This window comes from Lucilia cuprina, chromosome 6 (genome assembly GCF_022045245.1).
Source record: "Lucilia cuprina isolate Lc7/37 chromosome 6, ASM2204524v1, whole genome shotgun sequence".
Classification (NCBI taxonomy): domain Eukaryota; kingdom Metazoa; phylum Arthropoda; class Insecta; order Diptera; family Calliphoridae; genus Lucilia; species Lucilia cuprina.
In genome coordinates, this window is record NC_060954.1 from 45,839,984 (window position 1) to 45,859,645 (window position 19,662).

Genomic DNA, 19,662 nt, shown 5'->3' on the forward strand with positions numbered 1-19,662 from the left:
TCTAGTCTATAGTCTAGTCTATAGTCTAGTCTATAGTCTAGACTATAGTCTAGTCTATAGTCTAGTCTATAGTCTAGTCTTTAGTCTGTTCTATAGTCTAGTCTATAGTCTAGTCTATAGTCTAGTCTATAGTCTATAGTCTAGTCTATAGTCTAGTCTATAGTCTAGTTTATAGTCTAGTCTATAGACTAGACTGCTGTCTAGTTTACTCTAAAATCTAGCCTTTTGGTCTGTAGTCTGGACTATAGTATGCTTTTTAGTCTTATCTGTAGTCTATATTATAGTCTAGTCTATAGTCCATATTAAAGTCTAGTCTATAGTCCATATTACAGTCTAGTCTATAGTCTAGTATATATAGTCTATAGTGTGCTCATTAGTCTAGTCTATATTATAGTCCATAGTCTTGTCTGTATTTTAATTTTTGGTCTAGTCTGTAATCTAGTCTATGGTCTAGACTATACTATACTCATTAGTATATACAGTTCACTTAAGTATATACTTTAGTCTATAGTCTGTTATATTCTTTAAGTGTAAATTGCGATATACATACATACATATGTACACCATTTGTACAAATGTTCACCACCACTATGTACATGGTCTTTATTATTGACCATTGGACAGTACAAAGAAAAAAATAAAACTTAACCGATTTTTTATTATTTCCAATATTTGCGTGCTAAAATTGTCCCTTGTATCATTGTCAAAGTCAATGAGCCATAATGCCCTTCAAATTGGATTAATGGAACATACAATTTTTTAAAAATTATACTGTCACAACTGCAAACTGAAAAACGATTTGAGAATGCAAAATATTGAAGAACCCTCACATTTTTTTGGCATACAAATGAGTAGTGACAATTATTTTCACAAAAAATTTATTATAAATGTCGTTTTAGTCAAATTTATGTGTATCAAATAATGGAGGTAAAAATATTTTTGATTTTTGGCAAAAACCATTTTGATTTTATAGAGTTTTATATGCGTTTTGTTTTATTTTATTTTGGCATTTGGATAAAGTGGGTTAATTTTAGCATTTGTATAAAATAATAAATATTTTGTAAATGAGGATTTGTTTTTGTGTTTTGTGCTTCATATTAAACGTGATTTAATAAAACTAATCACGTTTATTGTATTTGACATTTAGTACAGAATGGATAGACTGTTCAATTGTATTTGTTTTTATATTATTTTATTTCCTTATACATACATATGTAAAACATTATGGATACAGTTAACAGGTCAGAGTTAATATAAAGTTCAAGGTCATAGTGATGAGTTTTATATGTGAATATTTCATACTAAAAACTCAAGCTTAATATATAGTTTTTATTGAATAAGAGTTCAAAAGTCGGTTGTTAACTGCATTTTCAAAAACTCGTATAGTTTTTAATTCAAATGTATAATGGACAAACTTTACTTGTACTACCGATCATCAATAGTATAACTGATATCGAAATTATGAACAACTACTGTTTGTTTTATATCAATATTTTAACGAACAATGTTTAAAACAAAATAACTGAAGAGGACTTAAATCACAAAAGTTTATTCTTGGAAATATATGGCGTGTATGTGTTATGATCAGACTAAACAATTCGAAAATCTATTTAAACTGTTGGGTATTTATTTAGTTTAATTAAATAAAAAAATACAACATAAATAATAATAATTAATTATATATTCATTACATTAATTACAAACTAACAAAAAAATTTTGGATTTTTTCTTGAAATAGAGAAGTTGTACATAACTAACTAACTAACTAACTAACTAACTAACTAACTAACTAACTAACTAACTAACTAACTAACTAACTAACTAACTAACTAACTAACTAACTAACTAACTAACTAACTAACTAACTAACTAACTAACTACCTAACTTACTTACTTACTTACTTACTTACTTATTTATTTATTTACTTACTTACTTACTTACTTATTTACTTACTTACTTACTTACTTACTTACTTACTTACTTACTTACTTACTTACTTACTTACTTACTTACTTACTTACTTACTTACTTACTTACTTACTTACTTACTTACTTACTTACTTACTTACTTACTTACTTACTTACTTACTTACTTACTTACTTACTTACTTACTTACTTACTTACTTACTTACTTACTTACTTACTTACTTACTTACTTACTTACTTACTTACTTACTTACTTACTTACTTACTTACTTACTTACTTACTTACTTACTAACTAACTAACTAACTTTAATCACTTTAGATCTTATTTATGATTTTTGAAGACTGCGACTTTTGGAAGCAACCTGTAATATGTGAAATAAATAGATCGATAAATGGTTTTGAAGGCAAGTACTTCCCAGTTAATATTTTTTTAAAATGTTTGATCACATTCGACTCATTTTTGACTCTTCTACACGATTAAAATGATCATAACTGATACATGCGTCGGGAGAATATGATACCCTAGCCACGACTCTTCTAAATGAGTCTTTTATGAACCCCACTTCTGATCAATTTTTACTCATTTTTTAATTTTTTTTTGAGTCATTAATGAGCCATATAACTGGTAGTTTTTAAGTCTTTTCTGAGTAATTTTTATGTTTGCTACAGACAAATAAAATACAATAGAAAACAGTTTTTGAGCTTCCGACTGCGTGAAATTGAACTACAAACTAAATTTATAAACAATTATATTTCAAACACCTGGATGACTTATTTATGATCGGTATACATTTTGTTATCATTTTTTTAAGTGTTTGTTTAGCTATTTCATTACAAACAAAAACATAAGAAACAATTTTTGTTCTTCCAACTGCTTAAAATATGACCACAAAAATAAGTTTTTAAAACCATCATATTTAAAACGCCAGGATGATCAATTTATAATTGCTATACATTTTGTTATTGTTTTTCAAATATTCACTTTTCAATCATATATCGGGATCATTTTCGAGTCAACTTATTAATCACTTTTAAGTCATCAAAAGGAGTCAAAAATGACTCAGTTTACTGACTGACAAAAATTACTGGGTTATCACACTCGCTCACACATTACTACTTAAATAAGCCCTTACAAATAAGGAGTATATAAGTTGTTTCGCTTTTAAAAACAGTTATGAACGTGGGTTTTGTGTTCGCTAGTTCGCAGCCTTGCTTCCAACACCACTGCATAGCTAGTACTTAAATATAAGGCGGAAGCTAAGTAGAAGGCTTTACAAAAAAGTGATTTTGTAAGTAAATAACATTACCTAGTTTTTGCTGGGTACTTGCATAAATCCTTTAAGTCTTTAATGCTATAGGGTATGGAAATTAATGGTGTTTCGTTGTCACAAACTGACCATTAAATATTTTCACATTAATTAAACGAATAAAGAAGAGCTCCAACACAACCTTTACAATGAATTTTTGCTGTCTGAGGTCTCTCTTGTCTTTTCATTTTAAATGACTGTCATGGACACTTCGGTCAACATTCATGAAAATATTAAACAATAAAACAAAATTATAGGAAATATGGACGTATACATATATATAAAGTTAAATTTACAATGTAATTCTTTAATGCTACAACTTATGTATATACATGAATATTATATTACGCTGTGGAAAATAAACTTTTCCAATTTCATATTTAGAAATTCATATTTGAAACAGTACTCCGACTTTGTCGTCAAATTTTACTCCTGGCTCTTCATTCTACAGGTAGCCTCAGTCGACCATCTAAATTCTAGATCAGCAATACGCAGTGAGCTCTCTTGTACTCAATCATTAACGCATTCGTAAGCTCTAAAATATATAAGAAACAAACAAAAGCAATCAGAAAACTATTATTTTACTCTTTTAACCCTTTTAACGAGAGCACCTGCCCTGACGGCCTTATATCACGGTGGTCTTTTTCATCTACTGGGTAGACGGTTTTACCATCGCCCCTTTGTTCTTCACTGAAGAACTCAGGTGGCAATTTTTGTACATTGGCTTTGACCGGTCCATGAACAAGTACTTTGCTGGAGTACTCGACCTATCTAATCTCTGACCATTGGATGGCCTCTGTTGATTCGGCAACAGCACCTAGAGACGACCGAAGTACGATCCATCAATTAGCCGAAGATATTGTTCTTACTCACAGGGACACACTGTGGTAATTCTGATATGAACAGAGTATACTCTGAACATATCTGGACAAGGAAGGAAAATTCAATGGTATCATATCCTTCATCTTTCAAACCAGCACAAATCTCATTCATACGACACATTCATAAGAGAAAAACATACGATACATTAATTAGGTAGAGGGGTGGGGTAAGGCCCGCCGAACCTCACATTCATCCCGTACCATATATAATTAATACCAACTCAACTTCAAACGCTTAGTCCCACAGTCACTCCTCTGTGGGGTATCTGTTGTTTTCGGCAACAGCACCGAACTTATCCAGAAATATTGACTTTATCATGCATCAGTCTTTGAACCGCCGCTTACTCTCCCCGCGAATTTGGGTTTAAACCACATACACTACGTGGATCCCGAAGGAATCTAAACCAACTGACTAGCCAGGACAAAGTCCTGCGGCAACTGGCACCCTGTAGTACCAGATTATGCGGTACTCTGGTCTGACCTCTGTCAATCTATGCAAGGACTAAGCCAAACAGTAGACTGTAACCAATTTTTCAGTCCCGGCCAGACTGGAGGTATTGGCCACCTCTTTATGCCCCGGGATTGCAATAACACAAGGCGGAGGTCTCACCAAGGTAACATGCCCCCGGGGGTATGCCGATCTAGACTGCGCATTATCGTGGAGTATGCGCTTTTTCGATCGATTCTCTGTCTACTGAAGTACCTTATGCAATAGGGAATCTTTCTTTATGTCGTGAAGTGATATTCGAAAAACTTTTATCTGATGAAAATTTCAGGCTAATCACTCTAGCTTTTATCAAAATTTGAAATTGTTTAGCTGTTTCCCCTAAAGTAAATAAATAATACATACATATGTATATGTATTTATAATTGATGTAATATGATTCCACTATTAGAAATTTATTTGTGCAAAAAAAGTTTTATTTATTTTAATTTTATATCTGTTTTATGTATAACTATATGATCATCAATCTTAGTAAAGTGGCAGCAATAGCAGTAAATTTCATTCATAGTACTATATAGTAGTCAATAGAATAGTGAACGAAAAAAAAACACACACACACATTTAAAGTACGTGCTCGTTTAAAGTTGATGGTGGTGTGTCATCGCTATTGTTGTTGGCATATCATGCATTTGAAAAATTATTAGAACTTTTTGTACGACAACTATGTACGTTTACTATTTCTACTACTCCTGTTCCTTTTGGTTTTGTGATATTGTGATTGTGGTCATGTGGCAGTCAGTGATGGAGGTGTTAGTGGTTGTAATGGTTAACACTAATACAAACATTAAACAACTATTTATTTTTAGCTCTTTTTTCTTTAAGTTTTATATTGATTGAGTACATTTACAGAATTGCGGTATTGAACAGCTGAGCCTTTACAAAATATTAAGTTTTATACATATTATTGAAACGAATTATAGATAAACTTTATAAGTAATTCCTTCAATTACAAACATCATCTACAAAATGATAGATAATGTTCTTGCTCAAAAGAAATTAATCATGTTTTTGACCATAATCTTATAAACTTTGACCGACTATACATTTTTCTCTTTTTTATTTTTCTTGTAGCATTAGGGTGTTTTTAATAGAAGTCAAATCATCAAGTCAAAGCAGATCAGATCAATTTAATTCTTAAGATCGTTTGTCAGAGCCCTTAAATCTTTAACAATTTAAAGTTGTTTCAAATTTTTTCAAACAAATACTATGTTACTAACATCACAATCCTAATTTACATACATACTAGTTTCATATGTATGCATGAAAATGTAATTGCGGTAGAAAACTTATATAGTATACACATAGTATGCATATAGTTTTGCACAATATTTGCGGCTTTTTTTGTTTTCTTCAAAAATTGTTTAACATTTGTTGGAAGAAAACAATTATTTCAACTTTTTTTATTAATATTAATTAATTTTCTAGTCACTATCATAAACACAATTAAGAAAAGTTTCAAACAATTTATATAGAAACGCAACTTTATTTAAGTAAATAGGTAAGATGGCATTTTTCCGTATCCTTCTGTAAGCAAAATGTAAATATATATTATGCTTACATACAAACTTAATAAAACAACGGCCTGGTTAAGTATAACGAACCCTAGTTTGCTATGTGTGTGTGTGTGAGACAGTTGCTCAAACTTTAGGCAAATTGATCAAAGCCGGTTATATGACTAGAGAAACTGAAGGGGATTTGACGGTAAAGTGCAAGATTATAACAAACAATTGTTACATGAAACGAGCTGGAAAACAAAACGTAATTGGGGACTAGAACCTAAAAACCTATAGATATATAGATAGATAGATAGATAGATAGATAGATAGATAGATAGATAGATAGATAGATAGATAGATAGATAGATAGATAGATAGATAGATAGATAGATAGATAGATAGATAGATAGATAGATAGATAGATAGATAGATAGATAGATAGATAGATAGATAGATAGATAGATAGATAGATAGATAGATAGATAGATAGATAGATAGATAGATAGATAGATAGATAGATAGATAGATAGATAGATAGATAGATAGATAGATATATAGATAGATAGATAGATAGATAGATAGATAGATAGATAGATAGATAGATAGATAGATAGATAGTTGGTTAGTTAGTTAAGTAGTTAAGTAGTTAGTTAGTTAGTTAGTTAGTTAGTTAGTAAGTTAGTTAGTTAGTTAGTTAGTTAGTTAGTTAGTTAGTTAGTTAGTTAGTTAGTTAGTTAGTTAGTTAGTTAGTTAGTTAGTTAGTTAGTTAGTTAGTTAGTTAGTTAGTTAGTTAGTTAGTTAGTTAGTAAGTTAGTTAGTTAGTTAGTCTGTTAGTTTGTTAGTTTGTTAGTTAGTTAGTTAGTTAGTTAGTTAGTTAGGTAGTTAGTTAGTTAGTTAGTTAGTTAGTTAGTTAGTTAGTTAGTTAGTTAGTTAGTTAGTTAGTTAGTTAGTTAGTTAGTTAGTTAGTTAGTTAGTTAGGTAGTTAGTTAGTTAGTTAGTTAGTTAGTTAGTTAGTTAGTTAGTTAGTTAGCTAGTTAGCTAGTTTGCTAGTTAGTTAGTTATTTAGTTAGTTAGCTTCGTCGTTCACACTTTAAAACAAAACAACAAATGTCCTACAAAAACACCTCCCTAATATTTACTCATAATTACATATGCATTAATCACACGCATCAATGTACTTAAAACCAGAATATTTAAAAGTAAATTTATGCTTAATTAAGTATTTCATATTTTTATTTTTAATTTATTAAAATAATAATTAAACGTTGTTGTGGCTATTTAATGCAAATTGTTTCTTGTTTTTTTTTACTGATTATTTATTACACTATTCATTAAATAACGTTTACAATTATTTATGTGTTAAAAACAAATTTTGTATTTTTTCGTTGAAAAACATTGAAACCATTTTTAAACAAACGTCTGAGTGATAAATTGTTTAAATAAACTGCAGCTATAGGAAAATGTTTATAGAATATTGTCATCTTAACAGAAAATAATTTAAAGAAAAAAACTGTATGTTGAAAATGATGAAACACACAAGCAAACTTACACGTTTACACTGGGGAAATTTTAAAAGAATTTCAGCAATTTATAAAACAATTAAACATACATACGTATGTTGCACATTGGGTTGGTTAAGAAGAAAATAATTGGTATTAAAAAAATATAAGATTTTTCGTTGACAACTTACCACATTACTTGAAAACATTAAAGTGTCGAGAGCCTAGTGGCTAGATTACCTCGGGTGTATAAAGTAAACAATAGACTTCTTATAACCTTGAGACTGGTTATCAAATTTTTTTCAACACAATAGACGCAATCCCTGCTTTGTCATCTTTTCAATAGAAAGGTTATCAATTTCATTTTAGGAAACACTTAAAAACCTTTTTAGGGCAATTTGAAAAAAATCTTTAAAATCAATAATAAAATTTGTTAAAATTTTTATTCGAACTACAAATCCAAGTTAATACTAAATTGTTACTCATATTAAAAAGTATGTTGTAGTTGGTTGTTATAACAATGTGCAAAACGCGTTTGAACTTCATAATTTTCTTGAAACTCAATATAGTTGTACGTACATACATGTACAAACGTGTAAATGTGCGTTTTTTAAAATTAGCTGTCAAACCATAAATGACAGTTGATAAAAATTTAGTATGAAAATAAACGCGTAACGATAAACGTACACAAAGAAAACAATTAGTTAAAGAAAACAAAATTTAAAAAAAAATTAAAAAAAAATAAGATTTAAAAGAAAAAAAAATCCCCTAATTAAAAAATAAACAATGATATAATCATGTTAATTATTAAATGAAAAACACTCAAGACTTAACTAAATTATCATAATAAAATTTGAAATTTTAATATGATAATTATAAAAATGTTATTAATATTAATTGAAAATAACTTGAAAAAAGTGTGATTGATGAAAAAAGTAAATAAATTAAATGAAACATGAAATTTGTTTTAAACGCATGCGTGAATACTACAATAACAATTTTGCATTGCAAGTCGCCAACGCATAACAACAGTATTTTAAGCAACACATACATGTACAAAATATTTTTAAAATGTTTAACTAAATGACGGATTAGAAATTAAAACTACTTTTTATTATTTTGTAATTGAATCAATAACATGTTTGTTTTAATAATATAAATTCCCCCAAAACCTTTAAATACTCATTACATTAGTAACTTATCAAAATGATTGTCTTAAACCCAGAAAATTATATTTATTGTTAGTCATCATTACAGTCTAAAACGATGTAGTCATGTCCGTCCGTCCGTATAATGAAAACTCTATAAAGTCCGAACAAAAAGTGTTAAATTACAACTACTTTTTATTATTTTGTAATTGAATCAATAACAAGGTTGTTCAATAATACAATTCCTCAAAATGCTTTAAATACACATTCTATTAATAACTTTTCGAAAAATTTGCCTTAAACCGAGAAAAGTATATTTATTCTTGATCCTTATTGCAGTCTAAGACGTTCTAGTCATGTCGGTCCGTCCGTATAATTAAAACTTTTTAAAGTCTAAACAAAAAGTGTTAAATTAAAACTACTTTTTTATTATTTTGTAATTGAATCAATAACAAGTTTGTTCAATAATACAATTTCCCAAAATGTTTTAAATACACATTCTATTAGTAACTTTTCGAAAAATGTGTCTTAAACCGAGAAAAGTATATTTATTCTTGATCGCTATTACAGTCTAAGACGTTCTAGTCATGTCGGTCCGTCCGTATAATGAAAACACTATAAATTCCAAACGAAAAGTTTTAAAAGGCAGAAATACTTTTTATTGATGCAAGTTGTTTAGTACTGAAAATAATGAATATCGGTTCAGAATTTTATCTCATACAATGGTCTTCCTCCATATAGTCCAAAGTATTATAAAAAGACCGGAACAGTAATACAATTCACCATGAGCAAGTTTTATATGTATAGAAATTTCTGTACAAATGTTTTGTGGAAATCTAAATCTCTCAAGCAAGTCTTATGGCAATAGGTTCAAAATTGATTCTACCTCCCATAGAAGGTCCCTTTCAGGAAATTACTTATTTAGCTCTACTCCCATATAAAACAGCCATAAAAAAGTTTTGTATTAAATGAAATCTTTCTTAGAAATTTTTTGAGAATCGGACCATAATTAGCCCTTTAAAAAGGGAAAAAAGCGGTAGAAAAATACAGCAATTGTTACAATATGTTGTTAAAACTGAGCTTATTACGTTTGGTAACTACATGCCGTTAACATTTTTACGACCACCGTTGCAGAATTTGATAGCGCTTAATTGGAGATTTAGAGAATTACGACGAGAGCTTTAACTTATATTTGGAAAACTAATCAAATGAAATATCTATTGATGTATTTTGAATAGTATTTTGACAAGTCTACTAGTTAGTCTATTGACTAGTATACTGCCTATTCTATTGACAAGTTTACTCACTAGTCTATTTACTTGCTATTGAATACTCTTCTGACTAGTGTACTAAATAGACTATTGACTACTCACTAGTCTACTGACAAGTCTATTGACTAACCTATTGCATAGTCTACTGACTGGTCTATTGACTTGTCTACTGACTAGGCTATAGCCACTAATGTATTAATTAGTCTACTGACTAGTCTATTGAAAAGTATAGTCTACTGACTAGTCTATTGAGAAGTCTACTGACTAGTCTATTGACAAGTCTACTTACTAGTCCATTGACTTACCTATTGAATACACTACTGACTAGTCTACTAAATAGACTATTGATTAGTTGTCATTGCACCAACGCATTGTTGTTATATCAATAACGCTTTATATCATTTCGGCAATGCTTGTTTGTTATTTTGACAATAAAACAGTACCAAAATTGATACAAAACATTGTCAAAAGTGCGTTTGTTACATTTTTTATATTTGTATAAAATTTTAATAACAACCAGTTAACATTTTGACAAACACCGTTATAATTTTGACAACACAAAATGTGTTTACCCCAAACATTGTTGTCAGTACACTAACGTTAATATTAATCTTAAGCTTAAAGTCCATAAAGACGGTCAACTTAAGGCCTTATTCATAGATAAACCTTATTTTATAAACTGTTTATAAATCAATGTCTTTTTTTTTTTTTTGACTTAATGATATCTTTCCCTTGAACATGTATTTTAAATTTTCAAAGTAGGTCACTTAACTAATTATCTTAATTGATATAAACAAGTGTCAAAATTATATGTTCTCCTTAAAATTTGTAAAAATACTTATGTAAATTAACCCAAATAATTTGTTTGTTATTAAAGAAATCCTTGACTATGAACAGTTTTGTTTGAAATAAAAGCGATTTAATGTCTATACTTGATGACAAAATGTTTTATATTCAAATACAAGTTTCCATTGTTATCAATTAAATCTGTAGGCCTAATTTAGCAAATCAATTACCTGCTACAATAACTGTACAATCTTGATTATGGGAACACATCTGTTTGAACTAGTAATTTGTGTGTTTTAAAGTAATCGCCATGTTGATCTTATTTCCCTTATTGCTGTTTTAACAAATCAAATTAATATAGTCGAGCCTATGCGACTATATGACAACCTACATCAGCTCTATATAATAACCTATATCAGCTATAATTATATTGACCGATTCTAACGGTATTGATACACTTATTTGTACATTTATTTGATTATTAATAGAGTTTTGATTTACAATATCTGTTTTTAGACGAAAAGTTTCCTATTTCATATTAATATCGATATACATTATATCGATACCAAATAGCCTTCCCTTAGGTTTCAAAATAAATTTTACTGATATTTTATAAAAAAAAACTTATTTTAAACAAGTAATTTATTGAATAAATTCCGAATCTAAAAATATAATACCGAAAATAGTCTATGCCCTAGAATGGGCCCGTATCATAACACCATGTTTTATTCCACAAAATAAAGAGAATTAACTAGACCAATTAATAAGGCTGATCGCAATGGAATTAGGACGATGCTGTTGACTAGTTTACTAATTAGACTACTAGCTAGTCTATTGACTAGTGTACTAACTAGTCTACTGGCTAGTCTATTGACAAGTCTTCTCACTAGTCTATTCACTAACCTTTTGTATACTCTACGGTCTAGTCTACTGAATAGACTATTGACTAGTCTACAGACATGTCATTTACTGAACTATTGAATAGTCTATAGACTAGTCTATGGACTAGTCTATAGAATAGGCTATAGCCAGTCTTTTAGCTAGTATCGGTAAAATACTATTGACTAGTCTACCGATAAGTCTACTAACTAGTATACTGTCTTTTCTATTGACAAGTCTATTAAGATGTCTACTAGTTAGTCTATTGACTGGTCTACTGACAAGCCTATTGACTAGTGTATTGACTAGTCTACTGAATCTTTATATAGTAATAGATATAGTCTACTAATTAGTCCATTGACTAGTCTACTGATTAGTCTATAAACTGTCTATTACCTAGTTTATATTTGTCTAGTCCATGATTTGACTAGTTTACTGACTAGTATTATATTCTACTATAGACAAGTTTAGTGAGTAGTATGCTTATTAGTCTATGAGTTGGTGTATTAACTAGTCTACTTACTAGTCTATTAACGTGTCTACTTACTAGGCTATTCACTAGTCTATTGAATAATCTATTGACTAGTCTGTTGAGTCTACTGATTAGTCTATGAGTTGGTCTATTAACTAGTCTACTCACTAGTCTATTAACGAGTCTACTCACTAGGCTATTGACTAGTCTCTTGAATAGTCTATAACACGTCTATTTCCTAGTCTATAGTATAGTCAACTGATTTGCCTATTGACTAGTATATTGAGTGGACTAATGATTAGTTTAATGACTAGTCTACTGAGTAGTGTATAACTAGTGCTTTATTTAGTCTATGGTGTATTCTACTGATTTGCCTATAGGCTGGTCAATTGACTAGTCACTTGACTACTATATTACAAGACTAGTCTATTGATTACTGGCAATTAGTCTATTGAATAGTCTCTGAACTAGTCTGTTGACTACTATATTAACCAGACTAATTACTGATCTATTGACTGGTCTAGTCTATTGATTTGTCTATGGAGTAGCGTGTACACTAAACCATTGACAAGAGGTACTGAGGTAGTTTTCGTTGTCAAAGAAAAAATGTATTATAGCAATGACATATTCGTACCTATTATAGGGTATACAAATTATCTCAATTGTATCTTTTTTTAAGCATTTAGGCTTTTTCTGTATATTTCCCATGTAAAACTTTTGTAAAAGATGTGGGTCAAACGATATGTAAAACGAGCATTTGTATACAGAAAAGTTTCCCAAATAAAAAAATGTGTGCCAAAAACTAAGACGTGTCAGAATTATTTATGCAGTTTAACTTTAATACTCATTCTTTAGCAAACATTTTTTTTCACAATTTAACATAATTTACATATGACATACATACAGGAAAACTTTAAAAAAAAATTTAGTGATTTTTTTAACGTTTTTTTTTTTTTTTGTTTTCTTTAAATTCAATAGAATTTGCAATAAAATATATGACAATATTTAATTAAAATGAAATAAAAAAATACAAAAATAAACCAGCTATAAAAACAACTTTATTACAACTACAAAAAAACAATAACAACAACTATTTCATCGTTACTTATATGGAATTTTAATTAATTTTTTATTTTTCCAAATTTATGCATTTTAATAGACATTTAAGTTGGTCACCTCTTGAGACAAGCAACTGTGTGTGTTGTGTTTACAAATATTGTGTATGAGTGTGTGTAATAAAAGAATTTTATACAAATAAAATATTGGAAATAAAATTAAAAAAATTTCAAAATTTACATATAATAAAATAAAGTAAAATATTTTGACCACTTTTTTTTTGCTCGAGAACAAACAAAATGTGTGTTTTGTGAAAAAAAAAAAAAAATTGGAAGTTTATCAAAAAAAAAAAAATATTCTTAACAAAAGTTTAGTAAAGTTTTCTACTCGTCTTAAAACGTATGTCAACAATATTTGCTAAATTTAAAATTGTTCAAACAAATGAAAATAAATGAAACTGTAAAGTATTAAGAAGTATTTTTCATTTAAAGTCTGACAGACATACATATGTTGTACATAAAGAAAGTTTTTAATAATTTTAAATAAAAATAAAATGTTACAGAAATTGTTATAAAAAAACTAAAATTGAAAGATAAAATAAAATAATTTGATCCTTTTCTCAACACCATCATCATCAATATGGTGCAAGCCATAGATATAGCCGCGATAACTGGTCACAATGAAATGGTAATTATTTAGAATTTATAACATTTTTTTTATATTTATTATATTTAATGAACAAATTTAAAAAATTTTAACTGCATCCCAAAATGTAATTTTTACTAAATTTCTTTGTGTATTAAAGTAAGAAATGAAATTGAAATAAATATTTTCCTTTTTATTTCTTATTAAATTAACCTTGAAATCTATACTTATAATAAAGAAAATATAAATTAATAATTTCTTTATGTCAATTGATAAAGTGATATAAATGTGTTAGATGTATTTGTCAGGATCACGGGGATATACAACTGACTCAATTTACCAACACTTTATAAACACATGATGATATGTGGGATAAAATTGTATTAGTAATCGAAATACTAATAAAAATGACAGGATATGTATGTAATAAAAACGAACTATAGAAATTGTTATAAATGTAAGATTATGATAAGCAAACAAATTGATACTTTTTATATTAATGTGTATAACTGCAACAGTGGTGGTCATGCAAATAGCAAATTTTTTTTACAGACTAGTCCATTGACTAACTAGTTGACTGACTAGTCTACTAACTAATGTACTAATATAGTGCACTCTTGGGGAGCGAACATTATGAAGTTGAGCTAAAGTTGAAGGACATAGATCCAACCATTGAAGTATACCAAATTGTATCCTGAGTTCATGTTCTATTGACTGGTTTTCTTCCCCCGCGGGGGCATGTTACCTTGGCGAGACCTCCGCCTTGGTGTTATTGCAATCTCGGGGTATAAAGAGGTGGCCAATACCTCCAATCTGACCGGGATTGAAAAATTGGAAATGAGTTGGTATTAATTGTGTATAGTATGGGATGAATGAGGTTCGGCGGGCCTTACCCCACCCGTCTACCTAATGAATGTATCGTATGTTTTTCTCTTATGAATGTGTCGTATAAATGAGATGTGTGCTGGGTTGAATGATGATGAATGAAAAGTATCATATACATTTGATACTATTGAATTTTCCTTCCTTGTCCAGATATTTTCAGGGTTTACTCTATTCATATCAGAATTACCACAGTGTGTCCCTGTGAATAAGAACAATGTCTACGGCTTATTGATGATCGTACTTCAGTCTACCGGTTACGTCTCTAGGTGCTATTGGTCAAGAGATTAGATAGCTCGAGTACCCCAGCAAAGTACTTATGCATGGACCGGTCAGAACCAATGTACAAAAATTGCCACCGGCGTTTTTCATTGAAGAACAAAGGGGCTATGGTAGACCGTTCTCAAGTCTACCCAGTGGTTGAAAAAGACCACCGTGGGATAAGGCCATCGAGGCAGGTGCTAACGTTAAACTCTCGACATTCCTGACTGGTCTACTGACAGTTCATTGATTAGTCAACAAACTAGTCTATTGACTAGTCAACAAACTAGTCTATTGACCGTCTACTAGTTTATCGACTAGTCTATTGACTAGTCTATAACCAGTCTTTACGAATCGTATCAGAAACATTTTTTGAGTTTATATAACAGTTGACTGTCTACTGACTAGTCTACTAACTATTATACTGACTAATCTTCTGACTTGTCTATGGACTAGTCTAATGACTAGTCTACTGACTAGTTCATCGACAAGCCTATTGACTATTCTACTGACTAGTCTATTGACAAGTCTACTGACTAGTGTATAACCAGTCTACTGACTACTGTATAACCAGTCTTAACATATTCACAATCGTATCAATGTCCGTCTGGTCTACAGTCCATTGACTTGTCTACCGACTAGTCTACTGACTAATCTACTGACTAGTCTTTTGACTAGTCTAATGATTAGTTTACTGACTAGTTCTTGAACTAGTCTATTGTATATTGTCAAGTCTGTTTATTCTATAGACTGATCTATAACCAGTCTATTACTTACCTAGTTTATGGAGTAGTATATCGATATATCTATAGACGAGTCTACTGACAAGTCTACTGGTTAGTCTAAAGACTTTTAAATAACCAATTTATTACCTAGTCTATAGAGTAGTCTATTGATTTGTCTATTAACTAGTCAACTCGTAACTTCTATTTTTGTAATATTTACAAAAATTTCGTGTATAATACAAAATATTACCATTTTCAATTTTTACGAAATTACGAAAACCTTTCGTAATAAGTTTCTCTTACATTTTAAGCAAAATTAAACATAATGATATTAATTATATTATCATTAAATAAAACTACAATATTTTTATAAAATTTAGAAAAAGTATAATATTATACAAGAATTATTTTCATAAAAAAATTAAAAATTCGTGTAGAAAATAATTTTGAACTAAAATTAGAAAAAGATATTTTAAAATGAACAAAAATTTTTGCATAAATTAATATTTGATAAATTTTACCATATTTATTCAAAATTCACCTTTTTTAATTTATGTAAATTAATTTTTCCAAAATTATTTTGCATTATACTAAAATATTTCGCATAATTTCGTATATATTACGAAAGAATTTCGTGGTGCGAGACAACGAACGATTCGTACAATGTACGACATATTTCGCATATATTAGGCAAGGATTTTTTCAGTGTATTATATTAGGGGGTAGTTTCTATTATCTAATGATTGTCATAATTTGGTAGGCATTTTCTTAAGGAGATCTTATAGACCGACTTCCATGGATCCATTTGTGGTCACAGCGCTTTAGCTGTTGAGCACGTGTGCTCAGAGAAAGTACTCAGTAATCTGCTTCTTTATTGCAAGTAGTGGAATACTGCAAAACTGGTCTATTTCCAGTATGCTAAGCATGGTCCCAGCTCTTGCCAAATAGTCAGCAATGCTATTTCCATACGAAATCCCTTGTCCCTTTACCCAAATTAGGGTGATGTTCAAATGTCTGGCCACTCATTGAAAGACGTCCAGCATTCATGGACAAGTTTGGATTTTGAAAACACACCAATTAGGGATTTAATAGCAGCTTGACTATCGGTATAAATTATGATATCCCTATTAGATATCCGATAGTACCTTAGCCAATTTAACGCCCTTTTTATCGCCGATATTTCTGCCTGAAGGATGCTACATTCATCATTAAGTCGAAAGTAATTTTCGTTCCAAATTCCTCAATGAAGATGCCACCGCCAGTTATAAGAAGCTTAGTAGTTCTCATGACTTTTTCCATTTGTTGTCTGAGTGAAGCCTTTTCAAGCGCCTGCCACCAGACAACAACCCTATATAACATGATAGGTTTGATAACTGCATCAAAGAGCAAGTGAACATTTCTTGGATTTATGCCCCAGCATTTCCCTATGGCCTTCCTACAAACATATAGTGTCGTAATGGCATAAGATGCCCTAGAGAGTATTTTTGTACTCCAAGATAACTTCCTATCAAGGATAACGCCTAGATATTTAGCGGTGTTCGAGAGTTTTAGTACCTCGCCGTTTAGGCAAGGAAGAGGAAATAAAGGAATCTTCTATTTCCTAGAGAAAAGCACAAGTTCCGTTTTACTAGAATTGACAATAAGACGCTCCACAAGCAACCGCTACGTCATCTGCGTAGGCGTCAATTGGGTATAGGATCAATAATTTTTGTACGTTACAAACATCACCACAAAACCAATATATCATTCCTACTAAAGTAGGGTAGAAAATACTGTTGAAATCATAAGTTTCTTAACTTTTTACTGCCTTATTCATAACAATCTATAAAGGGTTCGTAGAACAATATTAGTATGAAAATTTGTCTTATAAGCCATTGATAAATTAAATAAGGCCTTTAGTAAATATGGACAGGGAATAAAATGTTTTTTTTAATCTTTAACATACATTTGTATGTTTGTTATTTTTCCCTGTCTGTCTATCCGCAACAATTTGTACCGTAAATTTTATGTATGTAATTATTATTTTAAATTCAGAATTTCATGTCTAGGACTAAAAAAAACACCCATACTTAAGTATAAATAAAATTAACAATTTTGTCTATCAGTCTTAAGTAAATTTCATAAAATTTAATTTCATATTAAAGTATTAATTCCAAGCAGTTACTGATGTTTGTATATTTTACTAAGACTAGTCGCAAAAATGATATGCACAAATTATTAAATGTCATTATTAATGGATTAATGCCTAGTGGGGTCGTAAACAAAATGGGAACTACGTAAGATGCTATAATGTGTCAACGACACGTTTATTCACATTGTATTCCAATTTATTCTTCCTTTTATTTTATAACATGTACATGTTTGTAAATGATATATATGTATAACATATACATGTATATGTATGAGTGTAGATAATACTTAAAGGATACAGTTTTAATATGACTTAAGACCAACAAGTATTTGTATATGAATTATAACAAAATAAAGTTGTTAGAAATTAAACAAAAAAACTTTCCTCGAAAGAGCTAAAAGTATTAATTTAATATTTCATTTATGCCAAAATTTTGTTTTAACAAAAAATTCAATTTTGTCTATTTTAATTTGTATTTCTAAACAAAATTGTTTATTGGGTTTATGTATCTATACATACATAAAGACATTTTTAATATAAATAAATTCCCTTAGCTCATTCTGGTGGGTGTGTTTATTATGATAATATTGTTGTAGAAAGTAAAATATACAAAATAGTAGAAGAAAAAGAAAAAAAATAATATTAATATAGATATTGATATAAAGTGCAAACATTTTATACCTCAAGATTTAATAAGTACTGAAGGATAAACTCATAACAATACACAAAACTTACTCCTTGCCCGAGGCATGCAACAAAAATCATTAACCATTTCAATATTATCACACAGAATGACTTAAGTCAATGACAGTCATTGCTTTAAAAGAACTTAAACATTTTGAAGTAATTCGTTTTACTATTTTTTTTCTAATCTTTTACAGGATCCCAGCAAACGTACAAAACCCTCAACACTGCGTCGCACTTTAAATGCACTGCGTCAACGTTTAACGAAACGTAATCGTTCGAAACCACCCGATTGGTTTCTCGAACGTTTTTCTAATACCACAAATACCGACAAAATTGGTAAGACACCACCTGCCGACAATAATAATGATGGCAGCAATACAAATCCTGCCGATTCGGGTCCAGCATGTGAGATACGCGGTTCGAGTCGTTTGTGTAATCGTTTGTCGGTTAATCCTACTTTACAGTCACATTATCGGGTACGTTTTAAAAGTGCTTTATAAATCGTATTTATAAAATATTTAAAAATTTTTTAACTTCGTTTATTTCCAGTGGCTGGCAATTGTCTCCTTAGCTGTGTTATACAATATCATTTTTGTGGTGGGTCGTTCTGTATTTTGGGAAATAAATCTGCGAGCCACTCCAGTCTGGTATTTTCTAGATTATTTATGTGATTTTATATATCTTTTGGATACGCTGGTTCATATGCATGAAGGTATGTTAAAAATTTAAAGGATTCGTTAGCATAATTCAATATATAGTTTTCACTAGCAATAGATGTTCGTCTTGTCTGCCTAGACTATAGACTATAGTCTAGTCTGTTGTCTAGTCTATTGTCTACTCTATAGTTTAGTCTATAGTCTAGTCTACAGTCTAGTCTACAGTCTAGTCTATAGTTTAGTCTATAGTCTAGTCTATTGTCTAGTCTATAGTCTAGTGTATAGTTTAGTGTATAGTCTAGTCTATAGTGTATAGTCTAGTCTATAGTTAGACTAGACTATAGTCTAGTCTATAGTCTAGTCTATAATTTAGTCTATAGTCTAGTCTATAGTCTAGTCTATAGTCTAGTCTATAGTCTAGTCTATAGTCTAGTCTATAGTCTAGT

The 19,662-nt window shown here is 29.7% G+C and overlaps 1 protein-coding gene across 2 annotated transcripts in view; it reads left to right on the top strand.

Annotated features, from left to right (window-relative positions):
• LOC111687415 (cyclic nucleotide-gated cation channel subunit A) overlaps positions 1–19,662 on the top strand; it is an 88,824-nt gene that overhangs the window by 55,912 nt on the left and 13,250 nt on the right. Inside the window, exons 1-3 of one of the 2 annotated variants that reach the window (XM_023449855.2) lie at positions 13,780–13,916; positions 18,755–19,036; positions 19,110–19,272. In XM_023449855.2, coding sequence (XP_023305623.1) covers positions 13,869–13,916; positions 18,755–19,036; positions 19,110–19,272 — 493 coding nt within the window. In that variant the 5' untranslated portion in view covers positions 13,780–13,868. Of the gene's footprint in view, positions 1–13,779; positions 13,917–18,754; positions 19,037–19,109; positions 19,273–19,662 lie in introns of those variants that run through there. The other variant, XM_046955196.1, reaches the window with a different exon arrangement.